Below are 23546 nucleotides of genomic sequence, written 5' to 3'. Positions count from 1 at the left end.
TGATATATTTAATATATAGTTTTTAAAATAAAAAATATTTATATAATATTTGAAATAAAATAGGATGTTCTGATGATAATTTTATATTTTATTCCATCTTGAATTTTTTTGTTATCTCATTCTGCAAAATTCTCTTTTGATTATTTTCAACTTGGGATGAAATCTGTCAATCGGAATGACAATAGATCAATTGAAATAGGTACATGTTGAATGTTCCTAATTTTGATACAACTCCCTCGCACTTTCACGATACACATTTACCACTTTGTGATTCATCCTCGTTCATCTCAGATTCTTCGGAGTCATCAGCCCCTGCGAATAATGAGCGTTCCTTTGTAGCCTGCGTTGTCCCCCCAAACTTTTTTTTTTTTTAGTACAAGATTACAGTAAAAACCGTACAAAAAAGATTAAAGTCTAGGCATATCAAAAGCTATAAAATTTATACAATTGATAGACAAATTGATGAAGATAAAAATATTAAAATTTTTATAAAGAATCTTATGAATCAAGAGATCAGCTCCGCTCGAACTTTGAAAAGTAACAACTAACAATGAAAGGACCGAATGAATGGTTAAAAAAAACTCAACTGAAGCTTGAACGGGCTTTTATATAGCAGGTCATTGTCTTCCGCCCAACCCACTGTTTCGACGGGTTACGGGATTAGACATGCCTAGCTAGCATGTCGCGCTCAGCCGATTTTCCTATTTTCCTCCACTCCAAGTCTCAAAGAATCATGTCCAGAGACCTCGCCTTCAGGTCTTCAACCCCGTATGTTATTTTTATAAAAAATATAACATAGTACTTAGTACTTTTTAGACAAGAAAAAACCTGTCATTTTTTTAATGAAAGTAAAAAAAATAATTATTTTTATTAATATATAAAATATAATTAAAAATATCTTACAATTTTAATTGAGACATGGATTAGACACAGCCACACAGGTATCAATATCATGAAGTACGTGTTGAGGGACAAGACCATAATATAGAGCGGTTCTAATAATAATTACTTAACACTTTTCAATAAAAATATAAAAGTTAGGTGATATTTTAATTTTTTTTAAATTTTTATATCTTTTCAATTATATTTTTATTAATTATTTTTTATATTAATTTATAAAATATTTTAAATAAAATTATATATATTAATAAAATTTATTAAAGACACTTTACATATTTATTTTTTAAAATAAAAATATAATTTTTTTAAAATATCTTTTATTTATTATTTCACTCAAAAAAAATGTAAAGGGAAGATAATATATAGGAAAGATAATATTAAAAGATATGATTAGTAGAATTTTATTTTTATTAAAATATTTTATATTTTAAAACGTTAATTTTTTTAAAATTGTTTTTTAATTTGAGATAAGAGAAGTACTTCATCTGTCTCTTTATATAAGAGGTTTTTTAAAATTTTTTTGTCTTTAAATATAAGAAATTGTTGACATATTTTTTAATGAATGGAAGACTATACCCTTATTAAATTAAAAAAATATAAGTATTCTCATTAATTTATTTTGAAAAAAAATATTTATTTTTTATTTACAATAATTAGCGACAAAATTAAAATATTACTGTATTTTTAATTAGATAATTAATTTTTATTAGTTTCATAATTCAGTTAAAAATATTTATATATAAAGATGAAGGGAGTATCTTATAACAGCGTTTCAATAATAACAAATGAAATTTCAATACATATTTTTTCCACAAAATTAATAAACAAAGCAGGGATATATAAATATAATTGAAAAAAATTATAAAAACTATCTAATAATAAGGAGCTGTGTTCTGGCTCACGAGGGAGCCTTTTATGGTGTTGGTGTAAAAATCAGTGAACCAACAAGTATTGGCCTAATGAATAAACATTTGACCTATAAACTATAAAATGGTATAATCAAAATTCGTTAACAACATGAAGATCTGGTAAATAATGTATAAATATCTCTACAGACATCTTTCAAGCATGAAGACATGTTTTATTCGTTATCAATTTATAAACCAGAACCCATCTAAACTTTTGTTACCTCTCAAATAAAGAGATGCAGGGAATGGAATGCAGAAAAGCCGCCTGATTTGGGAAACCAACCCATAAGTACAAGTTCACGTGGAATTGGCCTTCACGTGCTCCCAATAACTCCACCCAATCCCTTACTAGCCAGCCAAAACTACCACTCGTCCTCTCTTGATACGGTTCTGTTTGTACTTACTAGCACTTGTTATCGCCTTCTCTCCTTCCCTCCCTCTTCTCTTCTCCCCAGAACGCCATGGGAAAAAGACGAAAAAGAGCAAGCAAGACCCATCACCACAGTCATCTTCTCTCCTGATCCTTAACCGGCGTACGCCTAGCAGCTCTGCCAGGTACTGCTAACCAATCTTTCTCATTCACAACCCTCCCCCCTTCCCCACCGCCTGCCTTTTCAGACAGTACAGTTATTATGTGTTACGTGGGTAAGGCAACCAAGATCTTCATCTTCATTGTCACCGTCCTCGTCGTTCTCGGTCTTGTTTTGGGATTTGGCCTTCTTCGCCGTGCCCACCTCAAAAATGTCAAGTGCTCCGGCGATTCCTGCTTTTCTCCCCCTGCCACCACCTTCCCCGCCCCCAATTTTGCCTCTCCCACTCCCAACTTTGGCTTTACCCCCGCTCCTCCCACCCCTCCGAGTCCGATTCCGCCTTATTCGAACCCTAGCCCGCCTCCTCCGTCGGCACCGATGATGAATCCAAGCCCACCTGCGCCACCGGCACCGATTACGGATCCTAGTCCGCCTCCGCCTGACTCTAACCCCACTCCACCTCCAGCGCCTTTATTGCAGTCGCCGCCTCCGCCGTCGCCTTCGTCTCCGAGCGCAGCGGCTCCTCCTTTGAACCCGACCAGCTCGATGCAAATAGTCAAGGGTCCTGCTCATGCCTAGCTGCATTTTGCGAAATTGAGCAAGGGCGCTTGAGCTTTCTTGCTGGGAAATTAGTTTTGTTCGATTCAAGAGCTTTGCCGTTGATTAATTGGCATTTATTTGTTCTATGCGGTTTTTACGATCAGAGCAAACATTCATATGCTGTCTTGGTTAGATTATTGATTCCTGTTCTGTTCAACCAGCGATCGATGTGCATTTTCTTTTTCCTTTTGTTTTTTTTTTTTCTGACTTTGATTAATGAATAGCGAGAGTGAGGAATCTTTGCTGTCTCGGTTGGCCACGACCTCCGGTAATTGCTCAATTTACTGCCTCTACTTTCTTGTTCAATTCTTTTCGTGATCAGTGTTAATCAATTCGATAATTTTATAATTATGAATTTAACAATTTTGGTGGAAGTGAATTAAAATTCATGAAGTTTTTCTTTTGCAATGTATGGGCAAGGGAATCTGATCTAATGGATCGGCACTGTGCAGTTTTGTTTTTTTTTTTTATCCGCCATTCTCTGCTTTTAATAAATTATAGTTGTTCGTTAGTCTTTGGCTTCCATCAGAGGCAGCAATTTTGTTTCAAGTGGTTATAGCTTTCTTTCTTTCTAATCAGGCAATCCATGCCGCACCTTTTCATCTAAAGGGGATCACATCTCTGAAATTAACTATTATTAAATTAAGGTTTAAATTTTCCTTGTGTATAAAAAAAAAGCTTTAATAATAATTTACTGAACTTATGAATGAAAAGGGATCGTAAGAGTCAGGGAAAAAAAAAAAAAGTACAAAAGACAAGCTGAAGAATATTGGAAACAAAAGAGAAAAAAAAGTTGTATCTTTTGAAAATAAAAAAGAGTATTTTGCCAAAAAAAAAAAGCCATATCCGATATGATATATTAACCAACAAAAAACAAAAAAACAAAAAACAAAAAATGCTGGCCATGGTCCCCTTACTCCTTGGAATCCAAGATTTGCACAGGAATATTTGATTTGGAAAACTATTCTGTTAATAATCGTTAAATACTTAGATCCATGTTTATTACCAAGCATCTCTGGTATTCCATTTCCATTGAACCCTGTATTGACGATGTAGCGGGGTATTTCTGGATACTCAAGCAGTACTGATAATTACAAAATACTCCCATTGCAAAGCGGGTCAAGAAATTTTTCATTGCTGTTTGACCGTGGAGGAATCAGCTATTCTGCAAGGTGTCACAAGGGTCCCGCTATTTATTATCAATTACAGTAATTAACAATTAGTACTGCCTCCTGACAAAAATAAAATTTTATTAATAATACTTTTGTAATAAATTAAAATATATTTTTAATCCTCCATCTTCATATAGGATTTTATTTTGACCTCTTATTTATCATTTAACTTTAATATTATTAATTTCATCACATTAAATTTATATATTAAATTTTTAAATATTAATAAAATATTTTAAAATGTTAATAGATTAAGTTTAATTTTCTCCTAATAACAATGAATGGCACAAATTGTTAGAGGACAGAAAAAAATATTTTTTAATTAAATGATCAAATTAAAATTTTATATAAAATTAAAAAATTAAAAATATACTTTAACCTTTTCAATATTACTTTTTTCATTATATTTTTATCTTCTTACTATTCTTTTATGCATAAGTATTAATAAAAGCCAATTTTAAAAATTTATATTTTTATTTTAAAAAAATAAAATTATAAATTATATTTAATAAATTTTATTGATATATAAAATATTAAAAATGTCATATAAATTGAGACAAATTGAGACGGAGGAATAATAACCATTGATAATACTGATAATAATAATAGCAAACCATATATATAGCTGCTGTCTTCTGCGTCATTATTAGTAATTATTAGACACGCATGGCAGTGAAATGATTCGGATCCCATCGCTGTCACTGAACTTGGTTACTCCTCTAATCTTTTATATATATTATTCATATCAATTTCATTAACATCAATGTAATAAATTTAAAAAATAATATTATATTATTTTTTATAAAAAATAATTTTAAAAATATTTTTTAAATATTATATAAAAAGATATATCATGATTTATAAATAAAATAAAATAAATTTTTTAAAATGTAATTTATAAATGCGACTGAAGTAAGTAGTTGAGCATACTACTTCTGGAGGGTATATTCTGGTATATCATGTTGCTAGACAAGTTAATCGATTTGATATATAATCGATTTTTTTAAAAAATTCAACATACCGGACTGGGTCCAAAACTCACCCCCAGGCCGACGACAGTGAGGCCCAGATCATGGCCCTACCAAAATTAGGAGGCCATTACCCTTTTGCTTATTCATTTTGTACCATATTTTGGCTCTGCATTCTTGGAGCAGAGTTTGCTCATTTATTTGATTTGAAGAATAAAACGTGCCTATGAATATTTGCAAATAACAATAACCAACAAAATTAAGTTACATCGACATTTTATTCTTCAAATCAAATAAATGAGCAAACTTTATTCGATAACATCCACACGGGAATCAATGTTCATGAGTATACACTGCTGACGAAGATCGAAGCCTAGCGTCACAACAATAATGTTGATAGTAACCCTGCTAATCTTCGACCCACCCGACACGAAGTTCTACACTTTGAAGAAAGGGTAAGTCTCATATCGCACGTTGCAGCTTCCGCCTGCAACTCTGCCACCTTGTTTCCCATCACAACAATTGGGAAGTTCACTGATTGCATCATCAAGGCACTTCTTGCAATCCTCGCTAGAAAGGTCCCTGGTGCACTGAGTCAACCCATACACTGTCATGTTCTTCGATTCTTCAAGGTTTGCCTGTCCCGCTGCATACATCTTAGGGTTCGCATGAGCTTCCTCAGCAAGTCGGCTCAACAACTCCTTCGTCTTGTAGTTGAAAGCGTCAGGATCACTTACGTTTTGCACGTTCAACAAGTACAACTTGTTTGCGTTATCAATGCGGCCAAAAAAATCTTGGTCCGAATACTTGAACAAGCAGTTGTCGTACCAGATTATGGCACCCTTGTTGTAGGAACATCGTTTGAGGAGTCCGGCGGTTGCTTGGGAGATACAAGTTTTGCAGTCTAGGGGAGAGACATCCCCACGGCAAAGAGAGAGGCCGTAGGCTTGCTGGTTCTTGCATTGGCCAATGGATGCGAGACCGAAACCAGTGAGAGGGGTTTTGTAAGTAAGAATCGTAATGAGCGTTTTCAAGTTGGAATCGAAAGGCGTGTTGGCGGTGAAGTTTTGAGGGTTTGAGCAGACATAGGAAAGAGGGTCGGTTCCGAGAGATGTTCGGAGAAAGACAGCCCAGGTTAGGAGGAGGACGGTGGAGGAGAGCTTTGAAGAACAAGACATATTGGAATTAAGAGGTGATGATGAGCTTTTGATCGAGTGCTGAGAGATGATAATTATGTTGATGAAGAGCTTATTTATAGTGGAAATCTCTGGTTTTGTCTTCGGAGGAAGACGAGTTAAGCAAGTTGACATGTTTTACAGAGCATGCTGAGGCTCGTTTACCTGGCCAGTTTTACAAGGCAATGTCAAAAGTAATTGGCTGCGTGCTTGGTCTCCTGGATTATTTAATTCGCTGGCGTTCTCTATAAGTGTCTGTCTGATCAAGCAGCCCATTACCTGTTCATTACAAAAGTATGCCACCCTATTACTTTTATATATAATATGTAATTTTAAAAGATGCGAGACCCAGCTTATGTGTATTTTGTGTTTAACTTTCAAATTAAAGTTTGCGACGCATGTACGAGTCATTTGTGTGAAGATTTAAATAGTGAGCTTGTTAGGTTTTCTTGGATATGAATGTTTGGTCGTGCCCAAGAAAATTTCCATTTCTTTGAATTTGTCTGGTTATTATGGTTATTTTTTTTTTATGATATTGAATATGTTGGGCTTTGGGCTTGTATGTATGTATTTTTATCGGTGGAGTTAAGTCCATCGCATCTAAATCTGAGTCCTAAAACAAATCTTCAGAATCTTTGTATATCACAAATTAACGCATCCCCAACTTGCATCGCCGGTGTTACAAGAACCCGACCTGACTGGCTAGTTTAACTATTCACAAGTTCAGCCAGGCTATAGTTAAGAACCACCTAGTCAGAGAATCGATAAAAAATCAGTCGAAACAAACAGAACCGATAGGTAGATTGGTTGAACCGGTCCTATTATGTTTTTTTTAAAATCTCAACTCACATTTATAAACTACAATTTACACATATTTATACCTAATAAGCATTAATAAATGAAAAAAAGAACAAATATGCAAGAAATATGTATACATTTTAAAATTATAAATTATGAAATAAACATCTAAAATTTGGATTAAAATGATGAAATATTGATGGATATTGCCTTTTTTATTTTATATTATTTTGAATGAAATTTAAATGTTCATTTTTATTATATATCATTATTTGTTTTTATTTTAAGCTATATTATTTAAAATATATTAATTTAGAGCAGTTGAACCATGGATTATGGTCCAACTATTAAACCATGAACCAATACTTGTTGTGCCTGTTCAATAATCAATTTGGTTTTCTTAACATTGTACATAACCTCCAAAAATCTTGGTTTCATTATTCTCGGGGATTAAGCATATGATATACCTTATCAGTCAGAGAATTCTGTACATTCATGCAAGGGCGTTTACGGGTTCGATCCCACCTCTAATATTAAGCCATTAGTGTCCGCCTCTCTAATTAAAAGAATAAAATAATTAAATAAAAATACCACTAGATAGATGCTTCGTTGCAGCCACAGGGGACATAACTTAGCTGCTTGCATGCGCACTCAAGGATGAAATGTCATCAGAGAGCACAAGTTAAGCCCATAGAGCCCGACTAGGCCTTCCTCCTATGCTGTCCAAGGTCTTCTTTCACAATGCTCTTGGAAATGGAAGAAATTAAAGGAAATGAAAATAATTATGTTAGGTGTAATTTTTGAACAAAAATTATGTTAGGTGCAATTTAAAAATGGTAAAAGCGTGAAAATATCGAGCAATATGACAAAAATATCTTTTAACGAAGGTGTGATTTTTTACCATCCCATTACACCTAAGGGCCCCACAACACATGAAACATATTTTTATTATCATGTTATTAAAGCTGGTAATTTAAATTAAGTTAGACAGACTAACTTGATCATCTTAAAAAAATTTAAGGCCAAATTTAAAAAATATTTTTTTAATATTCAAGCTTATTCATATCAACTCGAATAAACTCAACAAAATTTGGAGCAAGCCCTAAATACCCTAATAAAAAATAATATTTTTAATATATATATAATATAATAAATATTAATTAATTTTTTAAGTTTTGTATTATTTTATACTAAAATACTATATGTATTTATTTGTGTGCTTTACTATAGTTATTTTCTAAAAAATTAAAAATATTTATATTTTCATATTTTTATTATTTTAATCAATAAAATATCTCAAAATAATATTTTAATTATATTTTAATATTAATTTTTATATTTTAAGACCCACTCATTTTTTTAAGCTTTGAGTACATCATTTGAATATTCAAAAAAATTATATTTTATATTTTTATAAAATAAGATAATAAATTTAAAGTAAAAAAATTGAATTAAAATAATTTAAAAATAAAATTTAGGCATGTACAAATTCTCGGCTCCACTATTAAATAAATATAATAAATAGAATAATATATTTAAATAATTATTTGGTTATCTTCCAAACTAAACTTAGTTAAAAATTAAAAATAAATGGGAGTAAATACCCCTTCTATATAGGCGTTAAATAATATTAAAAAAATTACAAAAATATTATTTTATTCATAATTAAATAAATTATTTTAGTTAAATTAATGGTGAATATCATTCTCATATTCTTAAAAAAAGTACACTTTATCCAAAAATTATTGAAAGTTTTGAACTGATTGAGGTAATAATTTTAAATTAGTGGTCTAATCATAATTAAATTAAAGTCAACTTGATCTTAATTAAAATAATATAATTTAATTAAACTATATAAAATATTTATATATGACCTTGATAAGAGTAGTATTTGAAAAAATAAGATATTAATTTACAAATAAAGTAAATATTTATAAATAAATTACACATAATACAACAAAACAGTAACAGATTTATTTAAGTATAAAGTTAATAAGTTACTATTTTTTATTTTATTTTTTTAAAATTAAAATAATATTTTATACTTGACAGAGTTATTTAAAAATTAAAATTGATTCAAAAAATAAAAAATATTTTTAAAAAGTTTAAAATATTAAAGTCAATCCAAATAAGCTTGAAGCCTGAAAGTGATAAGGCCAGGCTTGATTATATAGATTTTTTACAAAATGTAGGATATTTTAAGTTCTATTCGAATAAATTCAGCCTTTCTAAATTACCGATCCTATAGGTTATGTTAGAAACAATGATTTAATGAAAGAAGCATACCTAATACACTCCCTCATTTGCTGTTTCCAACGAGGGACCAAAATAGGGGCTAAAGGTTTGGTAGGAAAGATCATTTTGAGTTAAAAGCATTTTTTTTGTACTTTCTTTTTAGAAGTGTTAAACACTTCATACTAATAAGTAAAATATTTTTTTTCTTAAATCATTTTTTAAATGAGCAAAAATCTCCCTCTATTATTGATCTATTAATTATATCATTTTTTGATAATGTGGCATGTTCTTTTATGCTAATTTATTAAAATAAAATTTAATAAATATTAAATTTATAAATATTCATTGCCTAATTATAAATGTCCTTTACTAAGTTCTAAATGTACAAGATTTATGACTTGAATATTTCGTAAATTTCATATAATCTCTTAATAATAAATTTTCTTATATGGATTTAAGCATAATTTTCCCAACTTTTTATGCTGTGCTTGACTCCCTATAAAAAAATATGTGTGTGAGAGAGAGAGAGAGAGAGCCAATAAAAAATGAAGGCATGTAATTTTCATAATCTATAGTACTTGGCTTGGGCAAGAAAAATGAAAGGGGAGAAAAATTATTATATTTAGGGAGAAAAATTGGAGAAAAAACATGTGGGTTTCATGTATTATTTTCTTTTCAATTTTCTCTCTCATTTTTCTCTCATTAACAAATGTTAGTTTCCCCCACTTTTATTTCTCACTTTGTTTTTCCTACTTTTCTTTTTTTTACCAAGCACAACATCGAAGTGTGTTTTGTCTGAACCAAATCTTGAGCACATGGATTATAATCTTATCTCGGAGGTTAGACAGTCTCTTTGAGGAGACTGGAACGCACAGGTTAAGCATATTAGACGAGATGTTAACAGAGCAGTTGATATGTTAGCAGATGACGCCAGGCTTTGACCAGGTTCCTAAACCATCTTCTGCACTGCGAAATGTCCCTGAGCAGGATGCAAGTATCACGGCTTCTATAGGAATTACTTAGGCAGTCCATTGTTTCTGCCCCTTATATATACACACACAGTGACACACATATGAAATCCCATATTTCAGTACATGAGGCATTTTACAACTTTTTTTAAGGAGCATTTAGTATACTCATTAGCATAATGTCTTTGTGAGAATATTATAATTACTTTTAGAAAAAGTTTGTTGTTGTCAACAATGATTAAATATTAGTATTAAATGAGGGAAAAATTTTAACCACTTAGTTTTTAAAAAATTTTACTCCTAACATAGTCTTTCCCCATTGGAAAGAAAAATATACGCACGCACACAACAGTACCAACATTGTATTTAAACCCGGTTACCCAGGACCCCTTCCAAGTAAAGGAAGTGGTGTTGCTGCTGAGACAACTAATTGTTGACAACCAGTTTAGTTATTAGCCTTGATTCACATGATAATTAAAACGGAAAGAGTATAGGGTTGAACCACCTTTGATTTGCTGACACAAGATAAATGTGGAATGGTTGAGACAATCAAGAGAACAATAAATTATAGAAGAAGCAACAAACTTGCATATCTCGATCTGGTTTTAGAATATGCAATCAAAGACACATTTTGGCCCTCAAGCTGCTAGAATTGTAATGAACTAGCAGCATCTCCTTATGTTTAGGGAATTTGAGCACTAGGACATCATATTCAATTTAACCGGTCGCAGAGTACCATTTCCAGATCGACAAAAGCTACATCAATATTGATTCGATCCGCATCACAGTAATAGTCATCATGAGCTCATCACTCATCCGCACCGTCCAGATCTCAACATTGACGGTCAACATTCAACAGTAAGAACTGATGACTAACTATGAAGCCAACAGCTGAACGCTTGTTACGGCCTCAAAACTGCCGACAAAAACCTTTACGGACCCATGATTCAATCTGCCGACATTAGGTTATGATTCTGCCCAAGTGCTCATGATTTCAAACTAGGATATAATATGATAGAGTTCGTGGAATCTTACGAATCATGAGACGAGGTCTAAGGCAAGGGTGCCTGCTGCTGCTGAGTTATTAAGTTCTTGAATGCTTTTAGCTGAAGCAAGCAGACTATAAATCCGTTATTGAATTGATTATTAATCACCTTTGACAAAAAAGAATGCAAATCAAAAAGTAAAACTTTCACTTGTATATTGCCTGGTGTGCTATTAGTGCATCAAAAGTTGAGTAAGCTAGTAAATCTCCTAGCATCTATCGGAATTCTGGACTGATGATGATTCTGCAACCATATGCGGGCATTCCCTTGTACATCTAATCATGTCCTTCAAATATTTCTTTTTGCCGTTCATATCAAAAATGCTTTATACTGTACTTTCATCAATGCATGTAAATCAATTCTTCCTCTTTGCAATCTCTTATTGCAATTTCCATCAAGTCACGAGCGGTAGAGGGCAACACATCGCAGCACTGCCTTCTCGGAGCCTGCAACTGAATACAAAAGAAGACGATAAATCAGAGCCACTATCACCTGTTCATCCTCCTGATACCCCAGGGGGAGTTAATACTGAAGGGTACAATGAACTAATTATGTTTTGAAGAAAAACTAGTACTGCATGATGCTATACCTGTTTTATGTTAAGGTCTAGCTTATTTGTAACCACTTTGATGGCTTCCAGTTTCCTCGGCGAAGCAGAATCGTAAGAGCAGTTTTGGTAATGTTTAGTATAATTACTTATGATCACATCCTCCCCTGAAGACAAACTATCCAGGTAAAAAATGGTGGGTCTTCTGCATGGGTCGGGGTGAGGGTCTTTTTTGTTAAAAGTGAAAGCTCCTGCAAAAGCATTTCCCTTCCTCCACTGCCTGAATGTTTGTTGCACGGTCAGAGCATCCGGCAAGAACATATGGCTCGGGAAAACCTGAACAGCATAACCCCATGACACCGATATTGTCCATGAAAACCACCTGTCATAACAAACTGTTTGTTGCAGCATCCTCTGCGAATCCACATCAGCAGCCTCCAACAAACGTCTTAGAGCTTGTGTTCTTGTCATGTTAGGAAAGATAGGGTCTGTATAATCCATGTGATGGAGGGATAACAAGGGCGTCACAGGGTGTGCAGCCAATAGACCAAACATATCTCCGTGCAAATCAACCTGTTATAATCTCAGTCACAAAACAGGGGAATCAGAGAGGACGATAGGAAAAAAAGGGGGGCCGGGAGAGGAAACTAATTTCTCATAGTTTGAGAAACAGGTATACAATTGTAAATGTTACCTGGTGAAAACCAGGTTCATGGGTTAATCCAACGCCGAGCTCAGTCAGGCAAGAGTACACCCTACTATCACTTCCATACAAATGAGGATACCTTTCTATGCATGAATCAAAAACCTTAGCCAAAACCTTTGCGAGAGACGAACTTATGGCGAAACCTGCTCCACCGAAAGCCATTCCAAAGCCAAAGAATCGGTTCTGCTCGTAAATCTCTGAGTGCGCGCCGATATAGTACCAAAGTTCGTGATCATATTTGGCGAGAGTCTTCAACAAATTGTCCGGAAAGAAAACTGTGTCATCATCCCCAAACACATACCATCGTACATCAGAATGATTCAGAGCAACAGTCTCCGCAACAACGCGTGCCACACGGATTGCCGACCGGGATCCACCTCGGAAGGTGTAACGAAATCTTGAAGTGTCCTCTGAAACGCGGAGAGGAGGAAGAGAAGAGCTAGCATTGTTAGCCCGGTCTTCAGCTGAAAGGCTTTCCACAAATACACATCCCCTCATCTGATTGGGTCTCCACCAGAGCTTCAGATACTCCTTCCGCTTAGGCCATGATTTCATGCTTGAAGCAATTCCAAACACAATATGATCAAGTGACGTCTGCGCAGCCACATCTTGTGAGGAAGAATGCACATGTACAACCATAGAAGTAGAAGTACGGACAGCCAGCAATGACACGAGAAGATAAACGACCCCTAATGAAGAGCAGACCAAAATGAAGCTAACCAAAGACTGGGTTTTGGTGGGGTTTTTCAGATGATGCATATTCTCAAGGAAATTGGATGTGCAGAGCCGATTGATTGTGCTGTGTGAGAAAGAGTTCAGACGCGTTTGAGCTTTATAATTATAGGAATTGCCGCCGGGATACACGGCGTAAGAGAGCAGTTAACTTTGACGTTCTAAGTCAGTTACTTCTCCATGTGTATACATAGGTTAGGTCACTTCCCACGCCCTCATGAATCAGAATCGATGTGAGGTTCATTAGACGCAACAGGAACTAAAATGGGTACGGGTGATGAGAAAACAGAGGAGGACGGCCACCTGTCAAGCAAAGGTCAATGCTTTTGAAAATGACGAAAGAAAGAAAGAAAGAAAGATAGAAATATTCAATTCGCCTGGTCAGTTGAAACTTCACAATTTCCCCATTGGATGATAAATATCGTGACCACCACGACCAAATTCAGAATGGCTAGTTCAATCATCTGTGTGCAAGTGTCTCCTCAGATCTTTCGGCCGCCGATGCCGCACTTGACGAAGGAGATGGAGAAAGATATGATCTTTTTAAAGTAATTTCAACAACAGCTTAGAAGGGAGAAAAAGTTGAGACGGGACCCACTTTTGCTTGATTTGATTTCATCAAACACGTTGCATGCCAAGCTGTAGATGAATTTGGGGGAGTTAGATAGGAAGTTACTGCTTAATCCACCGTCATGTGCGAGAGGGTTTTAGCTCCTCAATTCTGAGCGAGAATCATTCTCGTGCAAATAGCTTGTCAAGAGGTGTGTGTTAGGCTTAGCACTTTTTTGGGCATGTCCGCCACAGCACGCAAAGTGAAAGAGACTCAAGCTTCCCCTGCTTCGGTTTTGATCTCTAACGAAGTTGCCTGAGGATGCTTCTTACTGAGTTGGAGATGTCGTGACACATGGATACGGATCCAAATAAACGTGTACTGCCAAGTAACGCTAACCATTTTTTAGCCTGTGAGTAACGCTAAACCGACTTCATAATTATCAAGATCTAGATCAAATTGAGAGATCCAACAAGCCAACTTTATATAACGAGTAAACGTTATTTTCACGCCACCGACTGGCACGTTTCTTTAACTGCTCTCAGAATTAAAAGACAAGGTGTGGAAAAACCATTTCTCTTGAATGGCCACAATGGAAACAATGCTGAACTGCTGAACTGCTGAACTGAATAAAAGCGTTAAAACTTATTCTTTGCTTAATTTAAGGTCATGCATGATACACTTTCTTCACAGACTAATCACAAGTTTGCATACAGCCGTATAGCCAACTTCCGTACATAGTCCTCAATAAAATCAATTTCCCGTAAAAAAAAAAAAAAATCTAAAAATGATCCTCGATCGACTGGCTTAACACGTAACACTCCAAACTACATGTAGCTTCTTCACAAGTTTCAAGCACCAAAACAGGTGAGAAAAGTATACTGTAAACTAAAGAATTGTAGCTAAATAAAGCATTTGGAAAGTATATTGAAATGAGCCAAGCAGCAAACAGGCCAGGTAGCTGTAGCAAGTTGCAAGAGGTTTATTACTTTGTTAGGGCAGAAGGTCTTTCACCATAATCAGGTCTTCGTCTTCAAGTAAATGGTCTTCTTCTGTAACGAGGACAAGGAAAATGGACATCAAAAAATGTAAGCTTCACCATATACTAACTTTTCCTGAGATTTTACTGAATTACTCGCAACACCTATTGTCTTATAAACAACACTAGGCTCCCTTTCAATTTATTTTTTGTCAACTCAATGTAATTTTCACACAAAATTACCTCACGAGAGAAAAAAATTAAGTGTCTAGTCTTATGTTAAAGATTTACTGACCTACCATATATTAAGAATAAAATCACAGTCACATATTGTGAAAAGAAATACTTCAGACCCAAAAAAATTGCTCGGTAAGATTCTGTGGGTAATTTTCTAAACTTCTAAGATGTAATTTAGTCAAATCTGAGGGGAGATCAGGATAATCTACTCAAAAAGATATTTATCATGTATTGAATTTTATATTTAATTATGCAATTTCCACAAGCAACAACTTTTTTTCCAAGGTAAATTTACGAACAAGCATCAACCTTGTACCAGTTTAACTTCAAGATGATCAGACGCCTCCAGACTCACAGGTCACAAAATATCTGGAGGCTGAGCATGGCAACTCCCAAAAAGAATGCTAGTATCTCATGGAGATCAGTTCGTTGATTCCACACTGTCTAATATGAATGATCATTGTTTCCCCAGAATTTGGCAAGACATTACAGCACTGTCGACGAGGGGCCTTCATCTGTAACAAAACACAAAATGGCAAGTAAAAACAGTAACCCAAATAATCAGAATTAGAATGCAGACAGGGTAACTTCGAGAATTACTTTAGCATTACCTGTTCAATATCAAGCTCTAGCTTCCTTGCAAAAACTCCTATCTGTTTCAGCTGCTTTGTAGGGTTTGATTCAAAACAGTGGCCAACAACGTGTCTAGTGTAGTTGGTCCAAATGCCATTTCTAGTAGTTGTAACACTTTGCAGGAAAAATACAGAAGGTCTTCTACATGGATCCTTTGGATAGTCTCTCAGGTTAAAGATAAAATGAGCATCAGTGATTTTACCCCTATTCCATGGTGTAAAGGTTCTCTGCACTGAAAGAAGATCTGGGAGAAATTCATTGCCAAGAAAAACCTGGATCGCAAATCCCCATGAAACTGAGAAAGTCAACGAGTTTGATCGGTCATAGCAGACAGCTTGTTGCAAGATCCTCTGAGGATCAACATTTGCAGCTGTAAAAAGGTGCTCCAAAGCTTGTGTATTGTTCATACTAGGAAAGAGCGGCTCCACTATATCCAAGTGATGAAGTGACAATAAAGGAGATAATGGATGTGCTGCCAACAGCCCTAACAAATTCCCCCTCAAGTCTACCTGGTATAGAAGTGAATGTTTAGACAGCCATAAAGTTCATCAGTTAATCTGCATGACTTGTAGTGAATGTAGTGTAGTGAAGCTATGGAGGACCTTCAACACAAATAACAGAAATAATAATTGAATGGAATTTCATAGTTAACCAAAGAACAACTCTAAGGAAGAGAGAAACAACCCATATCAATTTGTACCGGCCAATGCCTGACTACTTATATGTAAAGTCCCTTTTTGGTCCTCCAGAGGTAATCCATCAGAAATTGGCTCCATCGACGACATTTTAAATTTTGTTCCAATTTCGTCCCTTCAACGGTAAGGAAATGATACTAAACAATCATCTAAGGACTAAATATTCGATAGACTTCGGAGTAACTAAGTAATTTTTAGCAGGGGATAAAATAGAACTTAGAAATACTTTTCTAAGCTTTGTTGCACAGTTAGATTTTAGTTTTACAGTAACTAGTCAGCCGTTAGTTGCAGTTTAGTTTAGTTGGTTACTTTATCTCAACTTGTATATATTGTAATTACACTCTGTGAATAAGCAACTTTTGGCATTTTCCTAATGTGATAATTCTAAAGTCATGAGTGGAGTACCAACGTGAGTTTTGAACATGGGAAGAAGAGCAGTAACACACAAATGATAGCGAGTGAAAGAAAGAAATCAATTTTCACCTGATGGAACCCAAATTCGTGAGTTAACCCAACGCCGAGCTCTGACACACAAGAATAGATCCTCGCATCGCTTCCATATAAATGCGCATACCTCTTCAAACACGAGTCCAAAACCCTAGCTAAGACCTTGGCAAGAGAATGGCTAATGGCGAAACCGCCCCCACCAAATGCCATCTCAAAGGAGTTCTTTACATTCTGTTCGTAGCTCTCTGAATTGGACCCTATATAGAACCACCTATCATGATCGTATTTTGACAGGCTTTTCACCAAATTGTCCACAAAAAACACAGTGTCATCATCACCAAACACATACCACCTCACATCCGGCTCATTCCGATCAACCACTTCCTTAACCACGCGCGCAACGCGAATCGCCGATCGAAGCCCTCTTTTGAAGGTATATGGGAACTTGGAGGTGTCAGCGGAGACCACCACGGGCGGCATATCGGGTAAAATAGAGGACTCATTGGCGACGGGAGCGTCCAGGAAAGCAAATGCTCGAGTGGAATTGGGGGAATACCAGAGGCGAACATAAGATCTCCTTTTAGGCCAAGACACAGACGATGAAGCGATCGCGAAGACGAGGTGGCAGCGCGTGGTCGGGGAGGCGGTGGCGCGTGAGATTAGAATTGGGGGAGGGGCAAAGGAGTGCCGGCGGTAGAGAAGAAGGTAGAGGTTGAGAAGGAGGGAAAGGATCAAGAGGAAGGATCTGAAGTTGAGAGGGAGCATGTTCGGAGTTCTGAGGAAGTTGGAGGACATCGTGGCTAATGGAATCCTCCTCGCAAGGTTGGGGATGGCGGTGGAGAGTGGCAAGGTGGCTTCTTTTTTCTTTCGTTGGAACATCGGCGAAGAGACTACACTACAGACAAAGAAACTTTCGTTGTTTGTGTTCTCGTTTTGGTCGATAAAACGATGTAATAATATCCGAATAAAATATCCATGTCCTTTAACAACAAGGCCAGAGTGGTCGCCGTCGGTTTAATTTCTTCTTCATTTTGTTGGTCGTGCCGTACCGTTGTATTGTCTGCGTAATTACAAAAGTCTGCTAATTGAGTTGAGGAGTCCTTGTTTTGTTAGTTATTCTCTTTGTTTATCTCTCTGTTTACCAAAAAAAAAAAAAATACACAAACGAAATGTAAGTTGATTATTTTATATTATTAATTCACTAGCAAAGTAACCAAGTTCTTAAATTATGTTTGCTGTACAAAGAGACAGAGTAACTCCAATTGGGCAACCGCGAAGCTTAGCATAGCAAGTTGCAAAAAAATGGGGCCTGTTCTGTTAACTACTTAACTTAGTTTACGTTGTTGTCACCTGCGCTGAAAGCCTGAAACGCTACGTGCGCGCTTACTTTGCTCAGACAACGCAGCACGTTATGTTTTGTGCGACTTTTATTTCTCCCCCGTAAGTTATGCGCGCGATATTGAAGGCGCAGATGATGGACAACGTCAACTTGTCAAGGACATACCAAAGCCCTTTGAGCTACAAAATCAAAAGGGCCTATATATGTGTGCAAGAAAAAAAGCCCACATCTGTACATTTTGGTGCCGATAAATGAATTATTATCCAACAGAACCCTTGTCTTCGTTTAAATGAGAAGAAATACAGGGAGAAGGAAAAACTAATATGAAAAAACTCTTAAAAATAGTTAAAATATTATTATCTTTAAAAATTTTCTTCCTTATTTTTTTGCTTTTTCCTCCATTCAAACAAAGCCTTAGACTATGTTTGTATGCATGAGAGTTTAGATTTAAATTAAATTTTTCATTTGAATATATAAAAATCTACGAATGTGGATTAAATGCAAATCCAAATTCATTTGAATATACATAGGTAGGCACTTCTTAGTTGTTCAAAGTCCTATAAAATTAGGCACCCATCGAAAAGTCTTACATGGGTAAGCACTCCCTAATCGTTCAAAGTCTTGCAAAAACAAGCATCCACCAAAAAGCCTTACGTGGGTAAGCACTCCCTAATCGCTCAAAGCCCTGCAAAAGTAGACATCCATCAAAAACCCTACCTGGGTGGGTACTCCCTAGCTGTTCAATGCCCTGCGAAAGACGGGCACCTACCGAAAGCCCTCCATGGGTAGGCACTTCTTAGCCACTCGAAGCCCGTAAAGACAGGTATCCACCAAAAGCTATACTTAGGTAGGCACTTCCTAACCACTCAAAGCTTTGTAAAGACAAGCACCTCTTGAGAGTCCTAAATGGATAAGAACTTCTTAATCACTCGAAGTCCTATAAAGAAAGCTACCCACCAAAAGCACTACATAAGTTAGCACTTCCTAGTCGCTTGAACCTTGTAAAGACATGCACCAAAAGCCCTATGTATGTAGGCATCTCCTAATTGTTCTAGCCCCTATAAAGGCAAACGCCCATCAATCAAGGGAATTAGGTTTTAGTTTTATCATATAGTTGCTTAAAAGTCCTGCCTTCCAAACAAAATACATGTTTCCTTCTTCATTCGTTTATAAAATGAAAATATCATCTCATAAAATTCTCACTTAAAAAGCAAATGAAGAAAGACGTTTAGTCAGCATATATTTTATTTGGATTATTGTCAATTGTTTACAATATCTTTCTTTCTTTCATTTGCTCATCTCAATTTGCATCACATCACCTCATTACATTGATACATTACAAAAATCAAAAATTATTTCACTATGTTTGTAGGCTCACGTTCCACCATATTCATTTGTATCATTTTATTATGTTTTCATTTGTGTCAGGGGAAATCAGATAATTTTATAAGTATTGTGTAGTTGACCAAAATACATGTTCTATCCTTACTTGTCAATTATGTAAGAATTCAAAAATCACATTTTTTCATATACTTACATAAGAAATAAGTGAAAAGAGGCAACTGTGAATACTGTATTTTACATGGGCATTTTTAAATATAACAATAACAATAGTAAATTTAACCCAAAAATAAAATTTTAATAATATAGATAAAATGAAAAAAATAATGATTAAATAGGAATTAACTTTATGTTAGCCTATATAATCTTCTGCTAGCTAGGATTTTATTTCTTTTGGTTAGTTAAAGCAATTAGTTTGAAAAAAATATTTTCTTTTAAATTTTAAGAAGCAAGAAAATCTAGGATTAAGACAAGATCTTCTATTCTAGATAATATTTTTAAAAAAAATCAAAATTTAAAAAGGGTAGTTAAAACTAATCTAAAAAATAAATTTTTTTTCTAAATTTAAAAATTTAAAAAAAATTAAATTTGAGATAAGATCCTTTATTCTAAGTATTCCTCTTTCAAATTGAAAATATGACATAAAATCATAAATATCATTAAAACAAAAGCAAAAAAAAAAAGAGTTATAATAAAAAATAAAAAATAAAAAAATGAAAGGTTAAAACATTAAAAGTGTTTAACCTTCAGTCATTCAACAATGAGAGACGCCAATCCACGCGTGGAGAAGAGGAGTAGAGGTGACTCACTTCCACAACTCTCCATGGTCACATCTCATAGGTTAGAACGCAACACACAAATGCCTATAGCCTCACACGCAGGCCCCAGTAAGCCCTTCCCTTCATTTAATTTTGAGATTAGACAGGGAGATTTGGCAGTAACAGGAAGGTTTGAAGATGACATTAAAGAAGATGGGCACTGTTGGTGATGAAATCTAACGTCGCGTGATGAAGGAGAAGGCTAAATTAGGTCAGATTTCATAGAATTGATAGTTCAGGTATGTTATTCATCTTCTATAAGAGTAGAGAGCAAGGTAAAGTTCGGGGGGATGGTTTGAGCTTTGAGAGCGCGAGAGAGATTTCTTAGAGTAGAGACTGAGTTTAGAAAGAGTAATTGAGTTTTAGGAAAGGGAATGGAAAGATTGTAAGAGGCACATAGAGAACAAGACTGAAGAAGTGGAAAAGGGAGAACTGATCAGACTAAGGTTGAAAGTGAAAGTGACATCCATCTTGGTAACATATTTGAGATTAACTTTCATGCTTTAAATTTGGGTTCTGATTTCAAGTTTAACTTCTTGCACTACTTTGTAAAAAAATTGATTAGTTTTTGAATGCACAAAATTTAGTTGTAGGTAGGCTGAATTGAAAAATAATCCTTTTATGGTTCAAGAGATTTTTTTTCAGTCATGAATTTGATGGTTAGGAATTAGGTTATGATATATGAACTTGTTTATTCATATTTGAATGAAGATATGAATTAAAGGATTGAAACTACTGCCTTTGATGTTTATCAAAATTGCTTATTGTAGGTTGATTTCTTTAATAAGGGTATTGGGTTTATATTGCTCTATATGTTGATAGATTGTATGTGTTCATGGGCGTGTATTGAAAAAAGCAATAATGATTTGGACTTAAGCATTCAAAGTTTCTAATCTGCTTGTTCTATAGTTTAGGTATCTTGGATATTCATCATTAAAGATCTCTTGAGTACTTATGTGTTACTATGATGAGTTTAGATTATTAATATTTGGTGTCTCTTTGATATTGCTATTCTTGACTGCCAAAATATGTAATTAGTATGGTTGTTGATTGTTGTCCTCTATGTAGTTCAAGTGAGGTTGCTGAAATCAATATTTCTTTCAAACTTTAAATATATTATCCATTCTGGACACATTTAAAGAAAAAAACACAATCTCTAAGTTATAACTCTCTTTGCTATACCAATTAGCTTGATTTGGTTGTGAGCATATTTTTTGTGTCTCAAGCAATGAGAAATTTCCTATGATTGTAAGTTAGATTTTAGATGCATTTTTAGCGTGAAAGAATGTGTGGACTAAGCTAGTTTTCTGATATTATTTTGCTGATAAAGATGAGGCATCAATTTGATTTTAATCATTTTTGGAGAAAAATTAGTACTATTAAGGAATTATACAATGGCCACTCACGTGATTTATTGATTGTCTTCTTAACAGAAGAATTTTGCTGCTTCATTTATTTACTTTTCTTCCTTTTGAATATCACTGAAGCATCAAGCCAAATATCTAAGATCACATGGCCAAGTCAAAAGAAAAAAAACAGTCTGGTCTCTATTCAATGCTTCTATAAATTTTATATTTAAATGAATGATTCTTGAGCATGAACACAAATCTCAATTTTTAGAGTTTATTGTGTGAGATTTTAAAAATCTTCATAGACATTTAAAATGATCTCATGCCATGTAAATCAATAAGATTTTGTAAGTGTGAGAATCAATCCTATGTATTAAACATGGGTTTCAATAGTCCATTATTCAAATTAACAATTTCATTTTTATCTCTTCCCAAATATAATCAATTAAAATCATTTAAATGATATCATGAGAGATTTAAAGAATCTCCGTAGATATTCATCTTAATCGCCTCATTGTGTAGGATAATAAGTCCTTACAAATGTCGCGATTATTAATTTATAAATAAATGAATATTGTAAATAATACTATAATAAATATTTTTTAAATTATTAATTAATTAAATTAACATATTTAAATTATAACCATACTTAGATGGTTAGATCCTTTTGTCACGTAAGATTTTAAAAATCTTTGCAAACATTTATGACAATAGCATTACCGTGTGAGTTAATAAGACTCTGTAGATATAATGATTAAGATTTTTTATCATGCCATTTTGCCATGAGTGATAAAAGTCTCCATCGGCACATTGAATAAATTTTCAATATATATATATAAATGAGAAAAATATTAAGATGAAATATGTAGTAAATAATTAAGATTTCATATTGCAAGATAAAAATAAAAATTTAGTAGGAATTAAGACCAATTGTATGTCCATGAGTGACAATAAGTCTCCGTAGGCACATAGAGTCATTTATAGAAAAGATTTTAAAATTACTTTTCTATGTTGTTAAAATGAATTTTCAAAATAAGAGAAAATATATTATTTTAAAAAAACATGGTTTCTAAAATTAGTATAAAATAATGAAAATATTTTTCAAAATTTAAAATGGGAGTAAGAAAATGAAGTTAAATTATCTTTGTAAATTAAAACACACCAACCCAAATTTTAAAAAATTATTTTGTTTGCAATTAATAAATTATTTTTATTTAAATTTCTCTTTTCATAAAAATCATAAATTTAAAACCATTGTTGTGCTCAGATCATGATCTCTCTAAAAAGAAAAATCTATGAATATAGGAGTTACCATCTAAATTTTAAAAAAATAATTTTAAAAACCCTTTTTTAAAATAATAAAATGGTCTATCATAATCAAAATAGGGTTTAGGAGTTGGCTGTGCATGAGAAAGGTATTAAGCATCCCATATCATACATTCGTGAGAACGATTATCCTAAACTGACTAAACAAAATTAATATGTCTTTAAATAAAATTTTATTACCCTTAATAAATAAAAAATAAAAAGAAAAGAAGAAGAAAAGCTAAATTAATAAAATAGTGATTATTTATAAGTTAGACTTGACCTGAGATAAAACCCTAGAGCCTACATACCTTTTAAAGGGATCAAAGTCCATATAGTTTGAGGGTAAAAATATGTGTCACTTTGTTGGTGACTTATAGAAGAAACATATTTTTTTGAATATTTTTACTTCATTCAAGAAAAGTATTTTTATGTCGAGTAGGTGTTATTTTTTTTAAGGGTTTTTCTTTATTGTCAAAAAAAATCAATTAATATTCCTATAGAGACTTTAAAAATCTCACATGGTCTATTAATTATATTTTCATCTGCAAAGATTCTAAAAACCTCA

The 23546-nt window shown here is 33.9% G+C and overlaps 3 protein-coding genes and 1 pseudogene across 6 annotated transcripts; 1 reads left to right on the top strand and 3 right to left on the bottom strand.

The window, feature by feature from the left end:
- Positions 1-2440: 2440 nt before the first annotated feature.
- On the top strand, positions 2441-2917 carry LOC129313229 (vegetative cell wall protein gp1). The gene has a single exon (XM_054956194.1). It carries the CDS (start codon positions 2441-2443, stop codon positions 2915-2917), a length of 477 nt encoding a protein of 158 aa, XP_054812169.1.
- Positions 2918-5325: 2408 nt separating this feature from the next.
- LOC129314668 (cysteine-rich repeat secretory protein 38-like) lies at positions 5326-6332 on the bottom strand (annotated as a pseudogene).
- Positions 6333-10748: 4416 nt separating this feature from the next.
- LOC129313428 (uncharacterized) lies at positions 10749-14369 on the bottom strand. Of its 2 annotated transcripts, XR_008593942.1 has the most exons (4): positions 12542-14369; positions 11890-12420; positions 11451-11752; positions 10749-11360 (listed from the first exon to the last, which is right to left on the bottom strand). XR_008593942.1 is itself a non-coding variant. In XM_054956513.1 (3 exons), exons 1-3 carry the CDS (start codon positions 13310-13312, stop codon positions 11642-11644), a joined length of 1413 nt encoding a protein of 470 aa, XP_054812488.1. In that variant the 5' UTR covers positions 13313-14369; the 3' UTR covers positions 11373-11641. The 2 variants fall into 2 exon arrangements, 1 of the variants encoding a protein (XP_054812488.1); XM_054956513.1 differs by lacking the exon at positions 10749-11360 and having other exon boundaries at positions 11373-11752.
- Positions 14370-14467: 98 nt separating this feature from the next.
- LOC129313427 (uncharacterized) lies at positions 14468-17861 on the bottom strand. 3 transcript variants are annotated; one of them, XR_008593940.1, is made up of 4 exons: positions 16863-17860; positions 15663-16193; positions 15361-15566; positions 14468-14887 (listed from the first exon to the last, which is right to left on the bottom strand). XR_008593940.1 is itself a non-coding variant. In XM_054956511.1 (4 exons), the coding sequence occupies exons 1-3, from the start codon at positions 17703-17705 to the stop codon at positions 15456-15458; spliced, it is 1485 nt and encodes a 494-aa protein (XP_054812486.1). In that variant the 5' UTR covers positions 17706-17861; the 3' UTR covers positions 14468-14887; positions 15407-15455. The 3 variants fall into 3 exon arrangements, 1 of the variants encoding a protein (XP_054812486.1); XR_008593941.1 differs by having other exon boundaries at positions 15368-15566; XM_054956511.1 differs by having other exon boundaries at positions 15407-15566; positions 16863-17861.
- Positions 17862-23546: the final 5685 nt, after the last annotated feature.

This window comes from Prosopis cineraria, unplaced genomic scaffold (genome assembly GCF_029017545.1).
Source record: "Prosopis cineraria cultivar Desert tree isolate PC_DT_omini unplaced genomic scaffold, ASM2901754v1 PC6, whole genome shotgun sequence".
Lineage (NCBI taxonomy): Eukaryota > Viridiplantae > Streptophyta > Magnoliopsida > Fabales > Fabaceae > Prosopis > Prosopis cineraria.
This window is presented reverse-complemented; position numbering and strand designations above follow the sequence as displayed.

Excerpts from the sequence above, each read along its gene's own strand:
- LOC129313427 (XM_054956511.1), bottom strand. The coding sequence starts at position 17,705 with ATGTTCCAACGAAAGAAAAAAGAAGCCACCTTGCCACTCTCCACCGCC. Across the intron at positions 16,194-16,862 it reads ACGAATTTGGGTTCCATCAG|GTAGACTTGAGGGGGAATTT; the intron begins GTGAAAATTGAT and ends CTTCTATACCAG. Across the intron at positions 15,567-15,662 it reads TAGAGCTTGATATTGAACAG|ATGAAGGCCCCTCGTCGACA; the intron begins GTAATGCTAAAG and ends GTTTTGTTACAG.
- LOC129313229 (XM_054956194.1), top strand. The coding sequence starts at position 2,441 with ATGTGTTACGTGGGTAAGGCAACCAAGATCTTCATCTTCATTGTCACC.
- LOC129313428 (XM_054956513.1), bottom strand. The coding sequence starts at position 13,312 with ATGCATCATCTGAAAAACCCCACCAAAACCCAGTCTTTGGTTAGCTTC. Across the intron at positions 12,421-12,541 it reads ATGAACCTGGTTTTCACCAG|GTTGATTTGCACGGAGATAT; the intron begins GTAACATTTACA and ends AGATTATAACAG. Across the intron at positions 11,753-11,889 it reads TAGACCTTAACATAAAACAG|TTGCAGGCTCCGAGAAGGCA; the intron begins GTATAGCATCAT and ends TTTTGTATTCAG.